This window comes from Rhinolophus sinicus, chromosome 3 (genome assembly GCF_057876585.1).
Source record: "Rhinolophus sinicus isolate RSI-liver-muscle chromosome 3, RSI-T2T, whole genome shotgun sequence".
NCBI lineage: Eukaryota > Metazoa > Chordata > Mammalia > Chiroptera > Rhinolophidae > Rhinolophus > Rhinolophus sinicus.
In genome coordinates this window covers 75,299,798-75,324,434 of record NC_142503.1, presented here as the reverse complement: position 1 = coordinate 75,324,434, position 24,637 = coordinate 75,299,798, and the positions used below count along the sequence as shown (strand labels likewise).

Below are 24,637 nucleotides of genomic sequence, written 5' to 3'. Positions count from 1 at the left end.
CAGTTTGTCTGGGCTTTTAAACTATCCATTCTGAGGACAAAAATTCTTTCTTTTTAAACTTTGTATCATAAATCATTTTAAACATATACCAAGTAGACAATATCCATACACCATTGCTTGTAATTGTTACACAGCTTCAAAAGTTATTCATTTATGACCAATATTGTTTTATCTATCTAGTTAATTACTTCCCCCTCCTTTGTTATTTTCAAGCAAATATCAGATATCATATAATTTTATTCATAAATATTTAAGGAGATATCTCTAAAAGATAAAGGGTCTTTTAAAAATCATAACAATGCCATTATCACACTGATAAATTATAATTCTTTAATATCATCAAATTTGCAGTGTTTCAAATTTCCAGTTGTGTTGGCATGTTAAAATTTGTTATTTGCTTGTTTGAATCAGTATTCAAATAAGGTCCAAATAAGGTCTTTCTGCCTTTCTCTCCCTCTCCCCGCCTCCTCCATCTGTTCTTTTTTTCCAAATAAATGACTTGCTCTTTTTTCATGGATGTGGGCAAGTAATTTTTCTTTTAAGTTGAAGTCTTTTCTTTTTAATTTCAGGAATATATTCCTGAATTAGAATGCATTGTATTTGTTTTCTTCTATTGCTTTGGTTTTCTTCTTTGGGTTGTACGATTATACACTTATGAGTTTTTCAACTTTTGATTGATATTGTTCTTTCTTCTATGATTTTCTTAATTATAGTTTATTTTGTAATATTAAGTTATAGTTTTATCTACTTTGTAGGTATCCTCCTGACATGCTTTCATTGTCTAAAGGAACCTTATTCTGTTCCTTACTTTCTGTGCCCTTATAATCATTTTGTATTGAAATTATCCAAAACACCTCTGTTGCTGTTTATTTTTAAGCCAAATTGGTTTTCTTTTTTTCAAATTAAAATATAGTTGAGATACAATATTATATTAGTTGCAGACATACAACATAGTGATTTCACATTTATATTCCTCACAGTGTGATCTGCGCTGTGTCTAGTAACCATCTGTCACCATACAAAATGTTTACAATGATATTGACTATTGTCCCTGTGCTGTACTCATACATTACAGCCTCATAACTTATTTTACTTTTTTTTTTTATAACTGTAGGTTTGTTCTTCTTATTCCCCTTCACCCTTTTGGCAGAGTGATGGGTCAGGATATCTTCTCTAGTTTCATGGTTCTCGATTTTCTGTTTATTAACATGAAACATTAAAAAAAAAATGACCTCTTACTTCTGAGATCTCTCCTCTCTCTGGAATTTCATTCCCTTGCCTCTAGCATCTCCACTCTGATTATTGGAGTCTCTTCTTAGCAGTTTCTCCCAAATACAGGACTCTTTCCCTACGGGGCTTCAGATATTAATTTCAGGAGTTCATAGGGCCTTCATTAGTCGCTTCAAACCTTACTGTGAGTGCAGCCTTTGCACTTCTCAGAAATTTGGGTGGCAAAAAGCCCCCACAATCTCACCTGTTCCTCTTTCATTGGCACATGCTGCTTCCCAATGATTTGGAGATTTGAGTGTTCTCCTGTTCTTAGGTCCATCGCATGTCCTCTCGCTTCCCTTTGCATCCTCTTACATAGATGTTAATACCACATGGCTCTTGGAATTGTCAATAGTTTGTACTTATTCACTTGTATTTTAGGCTTCATAGGGAGACCGTGTCACCTGGTTTTGATATAGGTATTGTCTGTGAGTTTTTTGGTTTTTCTGTCCTTGTTTCTCTATCTATTCCTATGGGAATGTTTGGGAAGATTGAAAAATGACTTTTTTGCTGTTTGTGTCTTACCAGAATTTCAAAAGAACACACATTTTAGATAGCACTGTAGATTACCAACTTGCATAAGATGTTTTCAGCAGACAAAATTTTGTGGTAAAGACATGTCTGAAAAAGGCCAATTCAAAACATGAAAGAGACAAAACTTCAACAATTTTTGTAATTTTGCTTTGAAATTTTTCTTAAATGGTTAATTCCTCAAATAGCATATTTTCCAGAAAGTATCCTTTAAAAAAAATGTTTCAGCAAGGAATTCTAAGTTCTCAAAGCAGCCAGTGTTAAAGTTGAATTTAAAATCTATAAAACGTGCTCAAAATATAGGATGGAGGATGAGGAAAGCAAAAGAGAACAGATATGACAAAAATAAAAGACTGTATTATAAGAAGATACCTCAATGATCACAATTATCAAGATTCAGGGAAACTATACTGATGCAAAAATGTCAATTATTTTATTTTCTCCATTCAATTATTTAGAACATTGTCAAGAAACACAAACATCATTTTTTCAAAGGATGAAAGATGGAATATCTTTTCCCCCTTTTTTATTTCTTGAATACCTGTTATGTACCAGGGTCAAACAAAATGTGAAAATAGATTGCAATATTCCAGGGATTATTGTTAATTAGTTCTTGAAAAACAATTTTCATATGATATTTCTTTACAAGAATACACATTTTCCAATTCATGATTGAGTTACACACTGGTGATGCCAAAAAGTATATATACACATGACCTGTATTCATCTTTTGTTATTGGTATATATTGAGTATTACAAGTTTAAAACAATTTTTTCCCTTCTGAAAATGTGTATACTTTTTTTGGCACCCTCTGTATAGTCTACTTATTAAAAATTTAATTGAAATCATCTCTTGTATAATACTTTCTGAACGCTTTTAAATTAAGTCTGAGAGAAGGGGGAAAGAAGGACTACTGGGTTAAGAATTTTGGATACCATTACACCTTCCTCTGCATTTTGCTTTAAATGTAGACTTTTGTGGTAAATCCACCAACTAACACAAATATAATTAGTGTCTCCTCTGTGCACTGCACCTGTAGCCTCAGCAGCTCAAAAAAGAGTTATAACAAAGATGATGGAAAAAAATGGCCAATAGTTAACTTTCTTCCCTCCCATCATTCTCCCTGGAAGAGAATAAAATCAATTACCTCGTGGTCTACAAAAAAATACTGTGGGTTTTCCTACATTCCCTCACCAAGGCTAGAGCTTTATCACGGCTGCTTTATGGTGCACCCTCCAGCAGGTACCATGCCATGAGGCTTAGTCTATGCAAAAAGTACTCCTTGGATTGTACAGTGCACAGCCTCGCTGATGGGAAACCCTCCTTGTCTGCTAAATACACATGAGCTTTCATGGGCATCCCCACCCATTGGAGATGCAGCGTTTCACCCACTAGAATTTCCTCTCTACGTTTTGTTTTATTATGAGTTTCAAGCTTTGGCTTAAATATGGTGTTTATGAATTTTCATTTGGGTTTAATTTAAGGTTAAGTACCTGTATTCAGAACATATCCTTGTGTGAATGTCTAGGGACTGGCTGGATAGAAGAGTTAATTTTCTTGGGAGCTGTTTTCAGGTAGGATGAAAGGAAGAGTAGTAGCTTTAAGAAGAATAGAATGGAAATTTCACTAATTTTCTACAATATATGTTCAATTAGCAAAATACTTCATCTAATTAATGGGGAGGGTGCATTTTAACAGATATATCCATTCATTTATTTATTCCATAAATATTATGGATTGACTATTGCGTGCTGAGCACTCAGCAATGAACCACACATGGTCTCTGCTCTTGTGGGTTTCTCTTGGTATACGTAGACAAACAACAACCAACACAGTGTGCTACATGCTGTGACACACATATTAGACAATGGCCTGAGAGCTCCTAGAAAGAGCAGGTAATCTATTCTGGAGGCCATGCAGGTGGGAAGAGGATTCTGCAGGTAGTAGCTATATCTCAGCTCAGACCTGAAGTGTGTAGAGACGTTTTCTCACTGAGGGGAGGGTGGGAGCCAGGAGTGAGATAGGTGTGAGGAAGAAGCATGGGATTGGAGAGGACAGAGACTATTCTAAGAAAAAGAACCAAGACTACAGTGAGGATCAAAGTGTGAGGATAAGTAGTGGTATTCAATCAGTATTTCTAATGTGAGCCAGTGCTTGGTGGATAAGTGAAGAACAAGATTTGGGTCTTGCTCCTGATGAGACCACAAATAGTAGAGAAATTATTAACAAAAACATCATCATCATAGATGTAATACGTATTATATCAAGGTTTGTATGGCCAAGGAGTTTATTAATTCTGTTGTCAGAAATGTCTCTAGAGTAGACACATGGGGCAGGAGAACAAAATGTAAGTGCCTTTTCTACCTCATCTCAGTGTGAACGCTGCACACCATATCTTGGGTCTATCATCATTACTCAACTGCTTCTCTTCCAGGCTCCTTCTGCTAGAAAGTATTTTGTTCCCAGTTGATTTGTTCATCAGAGTGTCACAGAGTTAGGTTTCTGGAACTCAGACATTCAATTTTAAATATTGAGGTTGAGCTACCACCCAGGCCATCCATGGCTAACTAGAAAGATCAATAGCTGTGAACTTCTCAAGTTATAAATGCAGGTTTATAACTTAGAGCTAAGCTTGCAAGTGAAGCTAGTGGTGACCAAGCTAAGGAAAATGAAGTTCTGCAATCTTTTTCTCTCCATTTAGGTAGCAGGGCTACAGTGGATGTGTTGAGCCAATGCCTTCTGCTACATATGGTGGCAAAATTCTTAGCCTTCTCACTCGATTATTGCTTTGATCACCCATGGAGCTGCCTACCTTGTTCATAGTAGGCAGTCAATGAATATTTATGTAATCAATACTAATTGCCAAGTGAATGGATGCCAGAAAAAATTCAGACTGGACATTTAGACAACTCGTTTGCCTCTGTTCCTTATCATGGTGAACAAAGCAGTGGCCTGAGAAATGGTGCTCATCACAAGTACATTGGCCATGGATCCAGTGGGAGAACAGCCAGATAGATGCTTCCCAAAGCAAAATGCAATAGGTAGAAAGGTTATTGCTGGCCTCAGGAATAAACTCAGTTACGTAGTGTGGGGACAGAGACCCAGAGAACAGTTTCCAGACTCTCAGCCTCACATGAAAGGTGCTGGCTTGGGTAGTAGATGGCCATCAGCTGTAACCAGTTGGCCAATTAGCCACTGATGAAACTGCTGCTGCTCTGCTGGTTGGGGAGTTGAGAGTCGGGAGTCGAGTCAGTGGGTCAGTTGGTTGGCAGGCAGAGAAGCGGACAGCAGGTTGCAGGTCATGTGACTCCAGCCTCCAGTGAGATTATAGAGTCTCCAGTGAGACTATAGTGGTATGACTCCCCTACCTATGGCTCCATGGGTGTTCCTTTTTGGCCTTGCCACATCCTGTGTTCTTATGTGGGGAGCGGGACTAGAGGCCCCGCAGGCCGCCTCGCACGACAAATGGCGCAGCAAGCAGGGTCCCCCGCACGACACATAGTTTCTAAATATTACTGTAATAACATGAATCTTTTTAGAAACATATTATGAACAAAATCAAAGTGATTCAAATTCATCAAAATAGAGTAGTATTTATTTCATGAAGAAACAAAAATTTATAACTAAAATTTAGCTGGAATTTCTAAAAAGTTTCCAATGAAATTGAACCAAGCCTTTACCATCAAGAATTGATAGCTTTATACAGAATATGCTATGATTTCAATTTTTAGAAGCAGTGTAATATTCAATAATTGTAGCAGTTTCAGAGCTGTAAAAATAGGAGGGTAATTTTGGTTGATATTTTTGTTTTTTATATTTAAACATTCACTGGTATATTTCTCTCCAGATTTAGTAAACTAATTTCCTTTTCATGCTTTGTAAAATGATAAGATGCTATCAGCATCTTAAGATCATTTTCAAAGGCCCAGGGCCATGTCATTTGTTGCTATGACACATGATAGAAGATGCAGTGCTAAAAACAGAACCTCTCCTATGATTTTGATCACAACACTGACTCCAAAGGCTGCCCTGGGATCCCAGCTCCTACAGTTCCCTCGGTTGCTCACGGGTCTAGCGGACATCTGGAGATCTGGGAAGGAAGCACAAAGGGCTCCCTAGGCTCTCACGCTGTGCTTCTCTGGCCCCAGTAGTCTTTCCTAATCCAGACCAGGCCTTGTCCTTCCACTATTTGCTGTGATGGCTCACATGTTCTTCTTCCCTACGGTTGGGACTGTTCCATCATATTTAAATTGTAGGATGAGAAAACACAGGCAGTGCCGATTTCTTCCCATGGACCTGCTTTAAAATATGACTTCTGTGCATTTGCTTCTGTTATGTTAATTGCTGCAAATTGAATTGAGCACATCTCCAGCCCAGCAGTTAGCACAGGCAATGCAGCTGTAATCTGATCATAGCCCGAGGCCTCAGACTTCCTGGCATGTACTTCAGGAGTCCTATTGCTCTCACCAGCAATGGCAGCATTTTCCCAAATGGAGATTGTTATTAGATGACTGTAGGTTTATGCGAGAAAGACATTGGTCTGATGAAAATATGTACTAAAGCATCGAAATGACATTGGGTAAAAGTCCCAAATAACATGAGTTTCAAGAACAAAGTCATAAGGGCTGCCAGTACATCATTATGCTGTTACATACAAAATTACATCAAAATGAATTCAGCTGTATCCTGTGTAAATCCACCACTCCTTTATAAGCTTCATTTGCTGCTTTTTCTCTCGTTTCATTGATGGCATCTTGGTCTGTATTGGTGCTTTTTCTAAAATCTCTCCCAACAAGTGTTAAATTCACATACTTAAAAAAAAAAAAAAAAAAAAACAGTTTCAAAAATACTACTACCACCTGTTAAACTGGAAAGCTAAGGAAAGAGTGAGGGAATTGGGTATCGGTGTGGGAGCTGACAGAGCAGGAGGAAGGAGAGGCCAGATCAAACTGTATACCTGGGAATGTACATTAGGGATTCCTAGTCCAATTCTCTCATACTATAAATGAAAAGACTGACCCAAAGGTGTTATATAAATTGCCCAAGAGCACAGTGTTTATTTAATCACTCATTTAACAGACATCTAGCAACTGCTTGATTCCTGTCTAGAAAAGCTTCTGAAATGCAGACTAAGACTCTCACACCTAACGCCTGCCACAGAGCCCTGGGCATCATTTTCCCTTCCTGCTAGCCTTCACCTGCTAATTTCTGATTTTTCACATAAAATTCTATAGCTCTATTTATGACTTAGAAGACACCCATATTTTATGCCCTACATACTGTGTTTATGCCCCAACTATAGCATTTGTCACCCCCACATGAATGAATACTTACAGCCCAATTTGTGGCCAACCTCTAACATATGCAAAGTGTCCTATGATATGTCGTTTGTGTACTTATTCTTATGTACATTTTCTTTTTAGTCCCTTCTTGTCATTTATTTTTGTATCTTGTGATGTTGCAGTTGTCTCTATGAGCCCTAATATACTTTTGGCGGGGAGGTGATGGTAGTATTCAAAAATAATATTACTTTCCCTCTTCTAGACCATGAGTTCCTGGAGGGTGGAGTCAATGTATTCTGGTTACCATTGGAAGAGACAAGGGAATAATATGGGTGAGAAAGCTAAAATTGTACGGTGAGGCCAGACTGCAAGGGGTTTTGTTTGCCATGTTTAAAAGAATTGACTTGAACCAAAAGCAGAGAGTAGCCTTCGGAACTGACCTGATCAAATCTGTGCTTTAAATATAGAAGGACTGAAGAGAGTGAAACTAATTCCAGTTAGGAGTCTACCGAAATGGGAAGGAGAGTGTGAAGGCTTAAAAGGGCAGAAGCAATGGGAAAGAGTGAGGAAATGGATTTGAGAGCTGCTCAGAGAAAGAATTAAGGGCAGGGAAAAGTGAGAGGAAGCGGGAGAAATCAATGCTGACTAGCTTAGTTGGTAAATCAGTTCACAGAGGTAGGGAGGGAAAGCAAGATAGAGAATTGAAAAGATGCTGAGTTCATTTGAGGATATATTGATTTAAAGGTGCCTATCATACTTACAGGTGAAAAATGTCTAGCAGATTGTTGAAAATACTGTTTTCACCCCTGCTGAGATGGCAGTCACCAATGTGGCTCAAGTCATAGGACAGTGTTCAATTTAGCTACAGAGAATGTGAGAAGAAACTTAGGAAAGGTGGACATTTATGGCATAGAAAGAGGAAGAGGAACTCAGGAAAGAGATCAAGGAGAAAACCGAAAAGTAGGATAAAACCAAGGGAAAAGAGATGCTATCAAACACTGCACAAAAGATATGCAGAGGTTTAGCCAACCCGTGTAAAATACCACAAGCCAGACTCTCCAAAAACACATAATTTCTGGACTCAGCAAACCCTTAAAGCTCCTGAAAAGTCCTTTATTCTTGCCTTTGTCTGTTCTCACAGCCCCACTTTCAAACTTCGCGTCTTTCCTCAAATGCCCTATTGCATTCTCATCCAGCCTTTGTTAGGAGATAAATTTCTCTTCCACAACAATACTGGAAAAAATGGAGCCTATCAAGTGTGAACTACTTAAACCTCTTACACTCTCCCCGACTCCAACACACTCCCATTCCCAGGCTCTGGGCAACTACTGATTTGCTTTCTGTCCCTATAGATTTGCCTCTTCTGAAAATTCCATATACATGGAGTGATACAATATGTAGTCCTTCCTGTCTGTTGTTGTTTTTCACATAGCATCATGTTTTCGAGGCTCATCCATGTTGTAGTGTATATCAAAGGAACATTCCTTTTCATTGGTTCATGATATTTCATTGTACCTTTTGTTTGTTCATTTTTCAGTTAAAGGACATTTAAGCTCTTTGCTCTCCTGGGACATACTCCACTCCATGTGTAGGCACCCATCCAAGCCTACTGAGCTGCCCCCATGGAACTTGAAGGGCAAAGGGGAAATTATACCAACTTGCTGATGCCCATGACACTCGCTGTGCAGTATCATTATTATATTAAGGCCTGTGTCTCTAACTCGGGAATCGCATATATTTTTCCAACATCCATAAAAATGTAATAAGATAACTTTTAGTTTGTAAGTAGAGCAAAATTATATCCCAGCCCTAATATAAGTACTCTTTTTTTTTTTTCTTTCAGAATTGTTATGACTGACTACTCTAGATCCTTTGATCTTTCTGCATCTTGACTCGGCTTCTGAGAAAGATAAACTTTTCTATGTGAACAAATCCTTTTGTCTGACTGTAGATCTTATTTCTTCTGTGTCTTGTCTGGGATTTTGTTCTACATGTAAGTCCCTCTCACACAAATCTCTTCTGTTTCTCCATCTTGTGGGCTCCTTCTGATCCTCAAATTAATTTGATCACAGTGTGTCAACTTAAATTAATAAACAAGAAAAAGTAGATTGTAAACCTAATCCAAATATTAGTCTATGTTTTCTTCACATACAGACTATAGATAAAACTGCATAAAGACAAGATGTATTCAAAATATCCATGGTTGAATAACAAAAAATTAATGTTCAAGTTAAGCCAATAGTTCTCAAGCAGGACAAAATGTTACATTATAAGTATTAGCATTTGCTTACTAGCAGCAGCACAACATGATCTAAAGAGCATATGCTTTGGAATCTGACATACTGGAGTCCAATCTCATTTAATTGTTGTTGTTGTTGTTGTTAGATCCAATATAAGCTGAGTGACTTAGTGGTAGTTATTGGACCTCTCTGATCCATACTTATCTGTCCTGTAAAATGTATACATGTGAAGGCCTACCTTGTATATGTGTTGTTGTGAAGATTAAATGAGATCATACTTAGTAAAATGCCCTGCCACTACCAGGACCCCAAGAGGCACCCGAAAATGGCCCTCATTATAGTGATTAATTTTTCTTTGTAGACGATCAGATTTTAGAGATCTTTAGAAAATTACATTAATGACTAATTTTTGACACAACAGTCTTTATAAATTCTGATGTGTTCTGAGTTCGGTTAACCAGAATATCAACCATGACACAACTCTGTGGAGACTGGGGCAAGAAAACTCCTGGGGCTACCAGTTAGTTCAATTGGTTAGAGTGCAGTGCTTTGAACAACAAGGTTGTTGGTTCGATCACCACATGGGCCACTGTGAGCTGCACCCCACAACTAGAGTGAAACAACTACTTGACTTGGAGCTGTTGGATTCTGGAAAAACACACTTAAATAAATAAAAGTTAAAAAAAGAAAAAAAGAATAAAAACAAACAAAACAAAACAAAAACTCCTAAATTCCATTTCTGGAATCTTTTGATAATGACAATGTCCAGAAAATTCCATTTATTTCTACCAAGATTAAAAGATCTGGAAATGTTGAAGTATAGTTGACTATTAGGACTGTTACACTAGGACTTTGTCAGGTAATTAATAGGCTAAATGCATAGTCCCAAACATAACCACTACTTCCCTTGCATATTGACGACTTGTTGTAGTTTTTAACAAGAATATTTTCAGTTTTGCAAAATGAAAAAAAAAAAAGTTTCTAGTCAGACAGACATGAGTTTCAAGCCAAACTTCATGACTTATCAATTTCTTCAGACTATTTTGAAAAAACAGGGATAATAATACCTAAAAAATTTGAAGGGTGATCAAGTGAGTTAAATACATAAAGTGTAGCGTTGCTTAAGACCAACCAATATATCATGAATTCTCCATAAATAAAATAAACAATAGTTTATATTCTTGGAAATAATTTCAGAGACGAACTGGATTTAATAAGAAAGATAGTGAGGCCACATGAGGAGGAAGATTTGGACCAGAATGGCTGCCACATTCATGTAATCTTTACATTCCCTCTTTAATTCCAAATGCACTGTAGACTGTCATTCTGGGAAGCATTTTTCTCACTCTGTTGAGATTTTGCTTCCAGGTGTGTCCCCTATTTGGCCCAAATAAACTATAATAAACTCTTACAAAATTTTTCTACAGGTTTGGGCATTCTTACATCGACATTAAATTTTTGCTCTCAGCAATAGTGGGAGGAGACAAGCCTCCAGGAAAGAACAAACTAAATAAAATAATTTTTAAAAATATTTATGAATATTTCAGAGAGTTACCAAGGAAGTGAAGGCTTTGGGAGCCAAGATCCAAAAGACAAGAAAAACTCAGAAAAGCAAACCTAACATCTGATGCCTCTGCTTTCCAATAAAAAGCATTTGCTGATTTTTAAATCAGCAGCTGACAGGCTGAGAAGCTGAACAAGGATTCTGGCCTTCTCACAGGGTAGAGGGAACAGAAGCTGGCATTTAGGGTCTGTCAAGGAAGGGGGGCCCTAGCAAAATCCCTTGGTTTAAATTGGGACCCTTAAAGAGCAAAACCCTGTAAGTGTTGACAAGAAATAGATCTGCCTTCAGGAAGCCCAGCTTTGAATCAACTCAATACCTGTTTGGATTAAAACGATTTCTTCCTATCTTATTTAACTGCCTGACAGAATAACAACAACAATAAAATCTGCCCTGTCGGAGGGTAACAACATTTAAAGCCACAAATTCTAAGACCTTTTATATATAATGTTTGACATCTTAATATAATCAGGCAAGCAAAAATACAGGAAGAAAATAGAAAAAATAAGACAATTAAAAAAAAAAGACAATTTAAAAATCTACAAGATATTTTGATACTGGAGTTACACAAAAATCAGGGACAAAATTTTGTTTGAAAACTTTAATTAGAAGGTCATAAGGATAATACTAAATTAGTGGCCTTAAAATACGACCATTTTCTAAAACATAACGAAACTCAAAACTTTACTTTTAAAGCAAACAATCTCATGCCTTGTCCCCTTAAAATTTTCAATAAATTTCTAAGAGTTGTGACTAGATTGAGTAGGATGGAACAGAAAACTTCTGGGGCTTTCTTTTTCATATATCATAATTTTGTAAAAGTTTTTTGGAGGGGGATTTTCTTGGACACAAAAAAATCATTGATTTTATTCCAAAACTTTTAATCAACTGTCCCATGCAATTTACTATTTATATTCTACATGAAATGGCAGGTTCTACTTGGATTTTTACTGTATTTAGTTTTTTTGGAAGCACCATAGATCTTTTGTTAATAAAATACAACCATTTTGACTACAATGTACTAACATGATTATCTTTTCATCAATTGCTCCATTAGTTCATTCATTAGATACTATTATGGTCATCATTAGACCATGAATGAATTTTTATCATCACAATTAAATAAATTTGGTTTTTGACCAAAGTATAAGAAACAGAAAGTATATTAAGAGTTTTAACTCTCCAGAAAGAAAGCAATACATGGATAATAATGTAGGATATATTTTCAGCTTGATACAATTTTAAAAATAACTATAAAATTAAGTAACTTAATAGAGAAGCAATGTTCATCTCATACATGGCAACAGATATGTAGATGACAACATTTTTGGGGGGGAATCTATTGTCTAAGGCTGCTAAGAGTTTATAGAATGGTTGAGTGCTTTCCTGGCTCTCTGCCATTCTTTAGCTGTCTTCCGGTAAATCTGAATATTTCATCTATTTTCTTTGTAAATGAAATTTATCAAGAGCATTTAGTTTTTCATTTTTACCTAGAGCTGAATTAACTCTATTCCCTCAAAATCAACTAGACTACAAGATGAGAAACCAGAATTCTTTCATGGAAGAAGCGCTGGAAAAAAGGGAAGGAAAGAGCCTCTTGATTCAAACAAATAAAGGTATGTAGGTAAATAGAAAGGGCTATTGGTAGATAATAGCCTCAGTGTGACATTCCTGTTCTGCAATTATTTACAATTAAAAAAATATGAGATTTCTCTGTTAACAGACCATAATTAGCAGAGAAATATGTAAGTTCTCCTTTGAGGCACCTCATGGCTACAAAACTAGCAAGATCTAACTATAAATTGACTCCAAATGTACCTAAAGAAGGAATATATTCATGAAAGAGTCAGTTAAAGAGGTGTTGAAAAAGGAGCCACTATCAACAAATGTTGACATACAGATGGCCAATAGACATATGAAAAGATGCTCAACATCACTAATCATCAGAGAAATGCAAATAAAGACCACAATATCACCTCACACTGGTTAGAATGGCTATCATCAACAAGACAAATAGTAAGAAGCATTGGAGAGGCTGTGGAGAAAAAGGGAGACCCTCATACACTGTTGGTGAAAATGCAGATTGGTGCAGCCACTATGGAAGGCAGAGTGGAGGTTCCTCAAAAAATTCAGAATAAGAATTTGACCCAGCAATCCCTCTCCTGGGTATATACCAAAAAATCTGAAAACATTTATCTGTAAATACATATGTGCTCTGATGTTCATTACAGCTTTATTTATGGTGGCCAAGACATGGAAACAACCAAAGTGTCCTTTGATAGATGATTAGATAAAGAAGATGTGGTATATATACACAATGGAATACTACTCTGCCATAAAAAAGATGAAATAGTGCCATTTGTGACAACATGGATAGAACTTGAGATTATTATGCTAAGCAAAATAAGTCAGACATAAAAAGTTGAGAACAATATGACTTCACTGATATGTGGAATATAAAACTGAAAGCAACAAAGGAACAAGATAAATAAACAAAGAAACAAAAGCTCATAGACACAGACAATAGTTTAGTGGTTACCAGAGGGTAAGCAGGGAGATGGGTAGTAGATGAGGATAAAAGGGATCAAATATATGGTGATGGAAGGAGAACTGACTCTGGGTGGTGAACACATAATGTGATATATATATATGATATATTACAGAATTGTACACTTGAAACCTATGTAATTTTACAAACCATTGTCACCCCAATAAATTTTAATTAAAAAAATAAAATGTTGGTAACATTCAAATAAGCTAGTCCAGAAGAGTCTTGACTAAGCACATGGGAACATGATAGTTTTAGAACAAGAGTATCCTTATATAGTCAAAACAATCAGACTTTTCTCAGATCAGAGACAGAGTAGATAAGGGTATCTCAGCTTCCTTAGCATCACAGAACCACTTCAGATTTGTTCTGAGGTTTAGAGAAGTTAAGCAAATCGCTCTAGGTTAGTTATTTGTCCCTTAAGGCAGGATTCAGAATCCTGAGTCTGACTGTATCAGCCAACTGACACAAGAAGTATGTGTTTTCAGGCTACTGAGGCTCACTTTCCTCAGCTGATTCATTTCTTTGCAAAGAATGAATATAGGTAAAATGTTACAATGTTTTAAAAGTCTGATAATTCATATAACTTATTCTTCAACATATATATGAATGAAATTATATGTCTGTTGAAAACATGTATGTAGCTCCAATTAAGCTGGGCCATTTGCTCTTTCCTACCTGAAGATCCAAATCTGCACTGGGGAACATTATAAACAACCTTTGAAAACCAATATGAACACTTTTGGAAGCTCTTGAAGAGGCAGCAAGCAAATTTTGCTGAGTAGAGTTGGGGTGGGAAGTCAGGGGAGAATTGCTCTTCTCTGGACACATTCTAAACCTATCCCCTTTAAGTATCTTTCTTCTCAGAGTATAATTACTCATTCATTGGGCAAATATTTATTGAGAATTTACTGTGCTCTAGGCAGTCAGGGTACGTCAACAGTTCCCTTATTGTCTCTTCTGTCTTCCGCCTGCAGTCCACTTCTTCCTTAACCGATTCTTTAACCAACAAGAATTTTATATCAGTGCATGGCTTCTTACCATTTCTAATATACATCTACTTAGTCTCTTTGACTTCTTCCAATTCCATTCTTTTTTTTTTTTGGATAACTCGAAGGAGCACAGCAACAGGCTCCCAAGAGCCCTTCAGGGTAAATGGGATTCTTCTGAGAAGACAAAGAAGGTGGAAAAGCTACGGAAACTTAAAGCTTGTGTCTCATATACAAATAGTTTCCCAATTATGCTCTACCAGATTTCCAGGCACACTCCCTGCCATCCTCAAACCTCTGCCTCGAGTGATGAAATATGAACAGACAAGTAAAATTGGCTATAATTGGATATAACAGATGATGTTTCACCCTGTAACTTGGAACTCTTTACACAGCCTAATAGAGAAAATAGGCCTAAAAAATAATCACTTGAAGAGTATTGATTTTTATGAGCTTTTGGATCATAATAGAATACTATTTTAATACATGTTTAACTTTCTATAATTTTCATCAAATATTCTCTCAAAAAATATTCTCACAAATCTTACTATTTAGATTTAGTATGACCTCAGAAATTCTGTTTTATTTTAATTGGGAAAATAAATGTTTGGAAAAGTAAATAGATATAGTGTTTCTCTTTTTACTCACTAAGCATCCCAAATTTTCATCTACTCACATCTTATCAAATATCATTCTCCTTCTATTCTACAATCCTCTTAAGATTTATTTGAGTAGAATTTATCAACTGGTATGATGTGTCTTTATGAAAAACTTCAGAATAAATTTTCCTTTGATTCATTTTTGGTGACTGGAGGCAAAACTTTTCCATGGTTAGATTTCCAGGACCAACTCACCTGTCAAACAGCTCTCCTCCTGTGACGAGTTCTAAGACCAGACTGATTTCTGTAGGTGTTTCAAATATCTCTTTAAGTTTTATCTGGAGAAATATATAAAAAAGAAAAGTAGATTCTTTATTGTCATCTTTCTAGGAAATAGCTAAAACTATGGCTAAAACAAAACTCTGTAATAGTAATATGTTTGATCATTGTTAATAAAGTTTCCTCATTCTTGTTCAGGTAGCCATTTGTCATTCTCTGGTTGTTGTCATCAGTTGCTTCATTTCTTCAAGGATTCTTTTGAGTTTTATATTTTTTCTTTTGACATTTGAAAGATACCCTCCTTAGAAACATTTCCTAATTTTTATTAAAATATCCCAATTTCTGAACTGCTCCAGAATTTGAAAACAAAATAAAGCAAATATAACTTCCCAAACCATTTGATTGCATCTTGATTACTGGAGATGCAAATACCTCTTTCTCTTGGGAGGAACTTGGAATTAAGGGTGAGAGAGAGAACAGGACCAAGTTAAAGTCTGTCTTTATGGAAAGGATATTCCTCAACAGCTAAAAAGTTGCTGGTGGATGAAAGCATCCTCAGAAAATAGTGGTGGTAGTGATTTAATTGACCATATAGGGTTTTCATCACATGCAGATAATCTATACAATTTTGAATATTTTCCTCAATATATCTGAGATCTAGTGACTAAGACTGATAATGCATTTGAGGAAAACTCTACATTGCCTTCTCTTTGAAAGAAAAAAGATGGATAACATAACAGTGGTGATTGTACGTGGCATTTTTTAAAATTGCTTACCCAAAACCCTTCTCCCTCTACCCTACTGCAAACAGAATTCTAATTTTGTTTAGGGAAGCAGGGTGGCTAGCCTCAAATTATGGATCATAATTGGTCTGAACCACTTATGATAACCCTGTTCCTCAATTTCTGAGTCTCTGTAATGCTAAGAATGATCTTGAGACCAGCTCTGATCAATAAAATTTGAAGGGAATTCTGCTGCAGCTGGAAATTCTGGAAAAACTTTTACTCTTTCCACCAGACTGCTGGTGAAGGCTTTCTACTTCTTTCTGTCTTGAATATTGACCTGAAGCCTTCTGAAGACTGTGGAGCAGCCATTTTAGGACCACGAGAGAAAAGCATGAGGGTGAATACCAATGCACTGTGGACAGTAGAACCAATGAATGGAAGGCGTCCAGGTCCTGGATGACATCACTGAGGAGCTGAACCAAAGCTGGCACCTGCCTGCCTTCTGATTTCTTATAACCTAAGGAATGTATTTGTTTAGACCACTACATTGTTTTCTGTTATTTGCAGCTAAATGCATTGTCAACCCATATATTAAGTTTTGAGCATTTTGCCTTGAGTAGGTCATCCTTCCGGACATCATATGTTTCTCAGAGAAATGAGTAAAATATTTTCTTTAAGTAGTTGGCTCAATTCATAAAAAGAAGTTATGGCCTGGAAAATGATTTTGTTCTTTTCACTTCACTGGTTCAAGAAAGCTTTTCCCCAGAACTTCTCCTCAGTGCTTTTGTCTGGACATAGCCTAGAGCAGAGGTTCTGAGGACAATTTTATTTTCCCCAATCAACTACATCATTTATTTGAATCTTCACATTGTTTCTGCTTCGAGAGAGCAGATACTCTCTCGAAGGAGATGGAAATGACTTTGGAAAGCAATGCATTTTCTTCACAGGCGTTTTCAGCAATGGCATATTCATAAGACAGGCACACAGAAGGAAAAAAGCCAGTTTTATTAGAGTGAAACAGAACTATCCAAAATTTAGCTATCCTTTTATGCATCAAAATAAAGATGGTATATATTGCTGATCTGTTCACTTTGAAACTCTTTTAAGGGGTATTGTATTTAAGATTTATGGAGGAAAATAATTGAAAAATTTGATCAGATGAGGACAAAAGCCTGGTTGGTCACTGGCTGCTTATTGGTGATAGAAGAATCCCTTTTCATATCAGCATGGATAGTAAAAACCAAAAATAACTTTGGAGATTATTTGAAAGAGTATGTAAAAAATCACTTACAATGTTTGGATGTGAGAGGCGAAGAAGAACTCCTATCTCAGTTCTTACAATTTTTTTGTCCACCTAAAAGGCAAAATGAAAGAGAGAAACTGAAAGAAACTCCCAACTTAGAAATGTCTTAATTATAGCAGAGAATCAGAAACACCAATAACCAACTGGGTGAATCAGGTAATTAGCAGAGGTTCATTCCTAAGCTTTTTGCTTGTGTCTCCTTCATTCCTCCCCTTTTTTTCAGTTGCATGTCTTTCCTCTCTGCTTTATACACAAAGTAGAACTAGTTACAAATATGGGTCACAACTTGTCAGACCCCTAGTATGGCCCTTTTCCTATCTAAAGTCATTGCTATCACCACTAAGGCACAAGTTCATCTCAACATATTCCTCTTCCTTTTTCTTCCTTTCTTTTTTTTCTTCTTTAATTTTATTTTTTTCAATATTAGTTTCAGGTGTACACAACAGCATAATGATTAGACATTTACACCCATCACAAAGTGATAATTCCCGCAAGTCTACTACCCCTCTGACATCGTATATAGCTGTTACAATACCATTCACTATATTCCCTATGCTGTACTTTACATCCTGTGATTATATATATATATATATATATATATATATATATATATATTCAATATTATTCTACTTCAGTTTCAAGTGTACAGTGCAGTGGTCAGGCATCTATACAATCTATGAAGTGATCCCCCCAATAAGTCCAGTAGCCACCTGGCACCCTACATAATCTTTACAACATTATTGATTATATTCCCCATACTGTATTTCAGACTCCCATGACTATCTTGTGACTACCAATTTGAGAACTACCTGTGACCCAGGAATTTTATTCCTGGATATATATCCAAAGAAATCCAAAACACTAATTCAAAAAAATATATGCACCCCTATGTTTACTGCAGCACTATTCACAATAGCTAAGATATTCAAATAACCAAAATGCTTATCAATAGATGATTGGATAAGAAATTGTAATACATTTATACAATAGCGTAATACTCTGCTAAAAAAAGAATGAAATCTTACCATTTGTAACAATATGGATAGACCTAGAGAATATTATACTAAGTGAAATAAGTTAGACTGAGAAAGACAAATACAACATTATCTGACTTATATGTGGAATCTAAAGAACAGAATAAACGAGCAAACAAAACAGACTCGTAAGTACAGAGAACAAACTGATGGTTGCTAGATGGCAAGGAGTTTGGGGAATGGGAGAGAAGCTGAAGGGATTAGAAAGTACAAATTTGTAGTCTCTTCCTTTGTTTTATGGAGCTCTGTCCCAAACCCATTGGAGCTGTCAATCACTTCACCTGCCTTTCTCACACAGTAGTGGGAACATAGCCCAGCCTAATCATTCAGAGTACTTAGTTCCCTAGCTATACAGATATCCACAAGATCCAGGTCATCCCAATCAGAGTCCGCCCTAGAAATGTTGCTCCAATAATCAATTATCGTTGCTCCAATAATCCCCCCTCCCCCTCCCCTCACCCCCTCCCCCGGCCTTTCTTTTTCTACTTAAATTATCCAGATTTAGTTTCTGTTGCTTGACATTTAAAAAAATCCTAGTTGGTTTGCCATTTGATCTCTATGTTTGAAACAGTAGCCATTTACTTTAGGATATTCCAAAATTAGGAGTTCTTCCCCTCTCTGAGCCAATGAATACTCCTTTAATCACAGTGAACTGGAGTTTCAGTCTTATACTAGATAGAAAGGTTTTAGTGTCTTCCTCCCCCAACAAAATCCATCAAAGCAATGTATAGATAATACCTCCACTCTTACTGTGGTCTCTGCCATCTGTTCTGTCCAGGACCCTCTGATTGGCAGAACTCACATGATTTTAGAAATAAATATGCAGAGGTTTATGTGCAATTCACAGCCAACCTCTGTGAGCATAACCAAGAGCTGGCTTCAAATAGAGAATTAATTCTGCAGTTTCAGTTACATCCCCTAAGGAACAAAGGGTGGGCCTGAAGAAAAATCCAATCATATTTCAGTGGTGATAACCAAACACAACTTTCAAGATGATGACAAACAACATTTATTCATTTAAGTTTTATTCTCTAATGAAAACATTAACCAACAAGGAGGTCTTCTTTGCAAATAAAGAAGGAATAGTCAAGGGAATTTTACAAACTTTATATGTTCTTTTGCCTGGTTGCAACATATAAGTGTATTTTATATTTTTTTCTGGCAGATATAATTTTGCCGGAGCCTAGGGTACCTCACTTAAAGATAGCAGTCACCAGTAAGAAATGTCTTTAGTTTATATAAGAAAAAAGTGTTTACAGGAAATTGTTAAAGTGTTTCCATTCTAAGATATTTTTTAAGAGCTTTCTGTCTCAGCACTGTACATAATAAAACAATAAAGAGCCATAGGGCCATGCTAAGGGCTCTTAAACTATAATAAAATTTTGGTCATTCATATGGTCAATTAGAAGGCTCAGGGTGTTTTAACATACTTCTGTCGAAGAAAATTAAACTATGAAAATCAATTCACAATACTGCAAAATAAAAATGTATTCTACTTATGTTGAATGAATGCTAGTCTGTGCAACTCAGCATACTTCTGAAAATATTAAGTATCCATTATAAAAATGTAGCACCAGTTATAAATTTTGGCTAAGAAGAAGGGATGAAGATATGATCAGAGCATTTTAATACCTGAAAAACTGTTATGAAGCAGTTACACAAGAGAGAGAATTCACTGTGAACAAAGAAAAACAAGTTGGTTAAGAAGTAACCCAGTGACTGCATATCGAATTGATAGGCTCTGGGCCTTGAACAGTGAAAGAATAAAGGAAGACACACATCTTGATACACACAAATGCTTTAGGACTCAAAATCTTTGGAAGCTGCCTCATCAGCCTGTCCCAGACACTAAATCACAGCACGAGCCAAGCGACATATTGATCAAAACTTTTTCAGTCACGAGTAACACCCAGCTCCCACTCGCAAAAGCCGAAAGGTAATTTATTAGCAAATATAACTGGGAAGTCAGAGTGAATCGATCTTAAGACAAGGCTAAATCCAGGGGTTCTGATTCAAACCAGAGTGTGTCCCTCTCCCTCAGCCTCACCCCCTCTCCTTTCTAAATGGCAGGAAACGTGGCCACCAGAAGCCCCAATTCTATAGTCTTCAGTCTTATATTTCAAAGGGAAAAGAGACACTCTCTTTCCACATGTACATATCTAACCTCATGGTAATAGTCCCCATGGTCTTGTTTGTTTCTCATGCCTGTAAGAAGAGTATACGTGCTGTTAAATTTTCTGGAGTAGCGTTTCTCAAACTTTTGGAGTTTAGAAGCCCTTAATACTCTTCAAATTATTGAGAATTCCAAACAGCTCTACACATTTACTGTATCTGAGATTAAAACAGAATTTTAAAAAAGTATTTATTAATTTAAAACATAACAACAATAAACCCAACACATTTTATCATAAATAATATTTTCTGTAAAAAATAACTATATTTCCCCCAATTTAAAAAATACATATACTCCTATGCTGGGGCTGAGAACACTGAGGAAAAGAAAGGAAGAACGACTGAAAAATATGTGAAGGAGAAAGTAATAAGGACTTAAGGAAAGAAAAGGAATACTAGGTTTTGCACTGTGGAAATGATAGAGGAGTCAGAGGTGGTGAATGAACTGGAAAAAAGGAGAGGGGATATTACAGCAGATTTCCATCAGACTTGAGCCACTTGACTATCTTAGATGTGGCCTAGATCCAGACTCTGGAACTTCAAATACTCTTAGCAATTTCAAGTGACCTATGTGAATAGAGACTACTGCTCTATTTCTATGATTCAGTCAAGTACAGCAGTATTTCCACATAAAATGCACAGCCTCATCTTATTTTCTTTGCAGGCTTTGGGAACCAGAAGTCTTGTTTTGTCTCTCTATTCTTTCTCTGCTTCTTAGGCTCACTTTTAGTTTTAACAGTGACCAGAGAGCATGATGCGAAGTATAGAAGGGTGCTCCTCAAATACTGTGTGGAAAAAGGCAAACTACAAACTATTCATAGATAAATAAATAGACAAATGTCTTTAAATTTTCATAAGCATTTCCTTCTGCGTAGCTTCTGCTTAGTTTAGCATCCTATTTTCTGTTGTATCAACAAGTACATGCTGTCACTAACATGCTTGGTGAAAAGACTTGACAACTGGAGCTTTGTTAAATTCAAGAATGACAGTTTTAACCTACAAGGATTTGAACTGCTATTTGAACATGCAGAAATCAAATGTGGGATACATAAAAAACATTGAGGTTTTCCTACATGAGGCTGGTATCGCCAATAACTACAGAATTTTAGCTAAGTCTAATCATTCCCTTTATCTTCTTGATCTAACAGGAACCTAGGCATCTTAAGTCTATCTATCTTTTTTCATAGTCTTCTCAAGTGGTGACTTGTTTTTGTCTCAGTAGAAAACATCCAGAGGGCCTAGATGGAGGTGTCCTTCTAGCTCTTCATTGCTACATCCAAATCATTTCTCCTCCCTTCTCCTACCAAAATTCCGGCTGCTTTGAAAGGTCTGCCATCAGCCAACACAACCTGCAGCCTCTCCTTGTAGTCATCTTCCTATCTCCTTTTCACTCTTCCTATGCCAAATATTTTAGCAACTTTATCTCAACCACAGATCCTATCATCACTCTTAACAACTTGAACTTTCATGTGGACAATTCCTCAATATCCTTGCCTCGTGTTTCTTTACCATTTCCTCAATTCCAACAATCTCTTCCTCCAGTCTTCCTTAGTAACCCATCCCCCTCCCACCCTGCCCCCATTAGTCACATCCCAGGCCTTATCATTGCTATCAGTGGTACCCCTTCAAAAGTATTGATTTCTAATATCACATTCTCTGCTTTCTACCTGTTTATCTGTTTAGCTCTCACATAGCTTAAATTCCATGGTCAATGGTCCATTATACTAAGCAATGCTCTGTACATTCCTCCAGCTTCCTTGCTCTTATCTTCCTCTGTTATATTTGCCAGGCAAAACCCTTAATTTGGTTAAGTCCTCTCTTCTCTTACTCCATAGCTGTGCCTGAACTGAAGTGGTTGGAAGAAAACACACAATCATATTAACTCGTCCCATATTTAATTTATGAGTGCAAATTTCACTCTATAATAGAAAGTTTTACACTTTCTCCCTCACTCTATAATAGAAAGTTTTACACTTTCTCCTTCAAATCTCTAATACTACTTTCTCTCTTTACTCTCCTTGCTTCTAATTCACTGAGAAGGTATAAATAATCAGAGAGAACACAATCTTCTCATTACCCAATGTATCAATCTATATACAATCTGTGTCCAATTAACTTCATCCATTTATTCCACAAATATTTTTTAGCATCTGTTATATAAAGATGCTATTCTGGGCATGAGGATATGACAGTGAACAAAATAAATAAACTTCCTATGAAATTTATGCCCTAAAAAGCTTATGTTCTAGCAAAGACAGAAAATGAACAAATAAATAAGGATCCAGAGTTGATAAGTACTAAAGAAAAAAAAAATACTCAAAGGAAGGGAGATAAGGTGATGAGGGTGCTATTTGAGAGGGAGAGTCGGGAAACATCGCACTGATAAAGAAACATGTAACACAGCCACTTGGATCTGAGGAAGGAGTGTTCCAGACAGAAAAAGCAACTACAAAGGCCCTCGGCGATGAGTGGGGCTTGGAATGATCGAGTGACAGCAAGGAGACCAGTTCAGCCAGAACAAAGTGACAGAGGAGGAAAGTAGACAGAGACTTGTTACAGGACCAGAAGTTGGGTCATGAAGAGCCTTGTTGAGCGTGGTAAGGAGTTGGTATTTTAGTATAAGAGAGTTCAGACACAATTGGAAGGTTTTGAGAGAGGAATGACATGAACTTAGCTAAGTTTGAAAAGGGTACTCTGAATCTTGTAGGGATGAGGATGATGGGGAGAGTAAAGCAGGGGAGACTCAGTCAGGGGCTATGGCAGTTATCTGGGTAAGAGGTGTGGGCCCAGGTGGTAGTGATAAAAGAGGGAGAAGTGAACGGATATTTTTAAGGAAGAGCCAATGGTATTTGAAGATGGCTGGCTATGGGATGCAAGAGAAAGAGAAGTGTGTAGGTTGACTACTAGTTCTTCGGCCTGTGAAATAGAAGATTAAAATTGCTGTTTACTGAAGTGGGGAAGACTAGAGGGAAGCGGGTTCAGAAAGACGCTAAGAACATCCATCATACTTCAACTATTTGTCCCCTTTTGCTCCATCTTACTGATCATCTAGATGATTTTTGAAGAAGCCAAGATCATTTTCACTTCTGGGTCTTTCCACTTTGTACTTGATTGTCTTGAATGTCCTTCTCCCAGATCCTTCAGTGTGGGTTTGGACCCAATGGAAGGGGCAAGTACACAGAAAAGTTTCAGAGGAGGAGGCAGTGATGAGCATTGGACATGATGGGGTGGGACAGGCAGGAGATGTCAACTGCTGGGAGACCAGTATTTTACATGCAACACTGACTAGTGTAACAGCAATTTTATTCTGTTCAGTATGGGAAGACAAACTCTAATAAGCATTTCAATCAAATAAGCTTGGTTTTGAAAATTGTGAAACAGTATTTTTTGATAGTTCTGTTAAAATCACCTCCTACTCCCTGCAGATGATAAGACATTGGGAGGGCAAAAAAAGGAGAAAAGCAGAGCTTTCCAGTGGAGGAGGAGCTCAAAGTTTGGAACAGCTTATGAAAGATAAGAATGGCTCTGAGAAGCTCAACCTGGAAAGAAAGACACTTTCATTTCAGAACCTGAAATCTCTGTAAGTTAGGTAGATTCAGAACAGGGCAGATCCTCCAAGGGGGATTACCTGTGCTTCTTTATTCTTAGATTCTAAACTATAAGCCTTCCTGATCGCGATGACAGAAATTCTTTCACAGGGAACAGTCTTTTATTTTACAGTGAATGAAATAGACTTAAAATATTCCTGGGAGAGACAACACACTGAACAAAGTTGATACAAAACAGGATTGGTTTAACAGAGGGAAAGGACTATAGCAAGTAGAAAGGACTTTGTATCTTTACATACTTCGTTCTCCTGTCTTTCCTCTCTGTATCTCTCCCTGGTATTAAGAATATATGGGGGTAACCCTGATTTAATACCTGTTAAATTTATAAAGATCTCACCCCTCAGTCCCTCCGCCCCACCTTCCTGCGTCCAAAGCAGACGTCTGCTGCCCTTCACAGAAAACCTTTCCAGAGTTATCTCCGCATTCTTTCTCCACTCCCCTCCCATGTATTTGTCAGGGCAATCCAGGCTGGCTTCGTCCAAACACTCCTCCAAAA

At 36.9% G+C, this 24,637-nt stretch overlaps 1 protein-coding gene across 3 annotated transcripts in view; it reads right to left on the bottom strand.

Annotated features, from left to right (window-relative positions):
- Positions 1-24,637, bottom strand: part of CAMK4 (calcium/calmodulin dependent protein kinase IV) — a 203,258-nt gene that overhangs the window by 62,339 nt on the left and 116,282 nt on the right. For all 3 annotated transcript variants that reach the window (XM_074328611.2, XM_074328610.2, XM_088796665.1), the window contains 2 exons: positions 17,316-17,378; positions 15,276-15,358 (listed from right to left, as the gene is read on the bottom strand). In XM_074328611.2, coding sequence (XP_074184712.1) covers positions 15,276-15,358; positions 17,316-17,378 — 146 coding nt within the window. The remainder of the gene's footprint in view (positions 1-15,275; positions 15,359-17,315; positions 17,379-24,637) is intronic.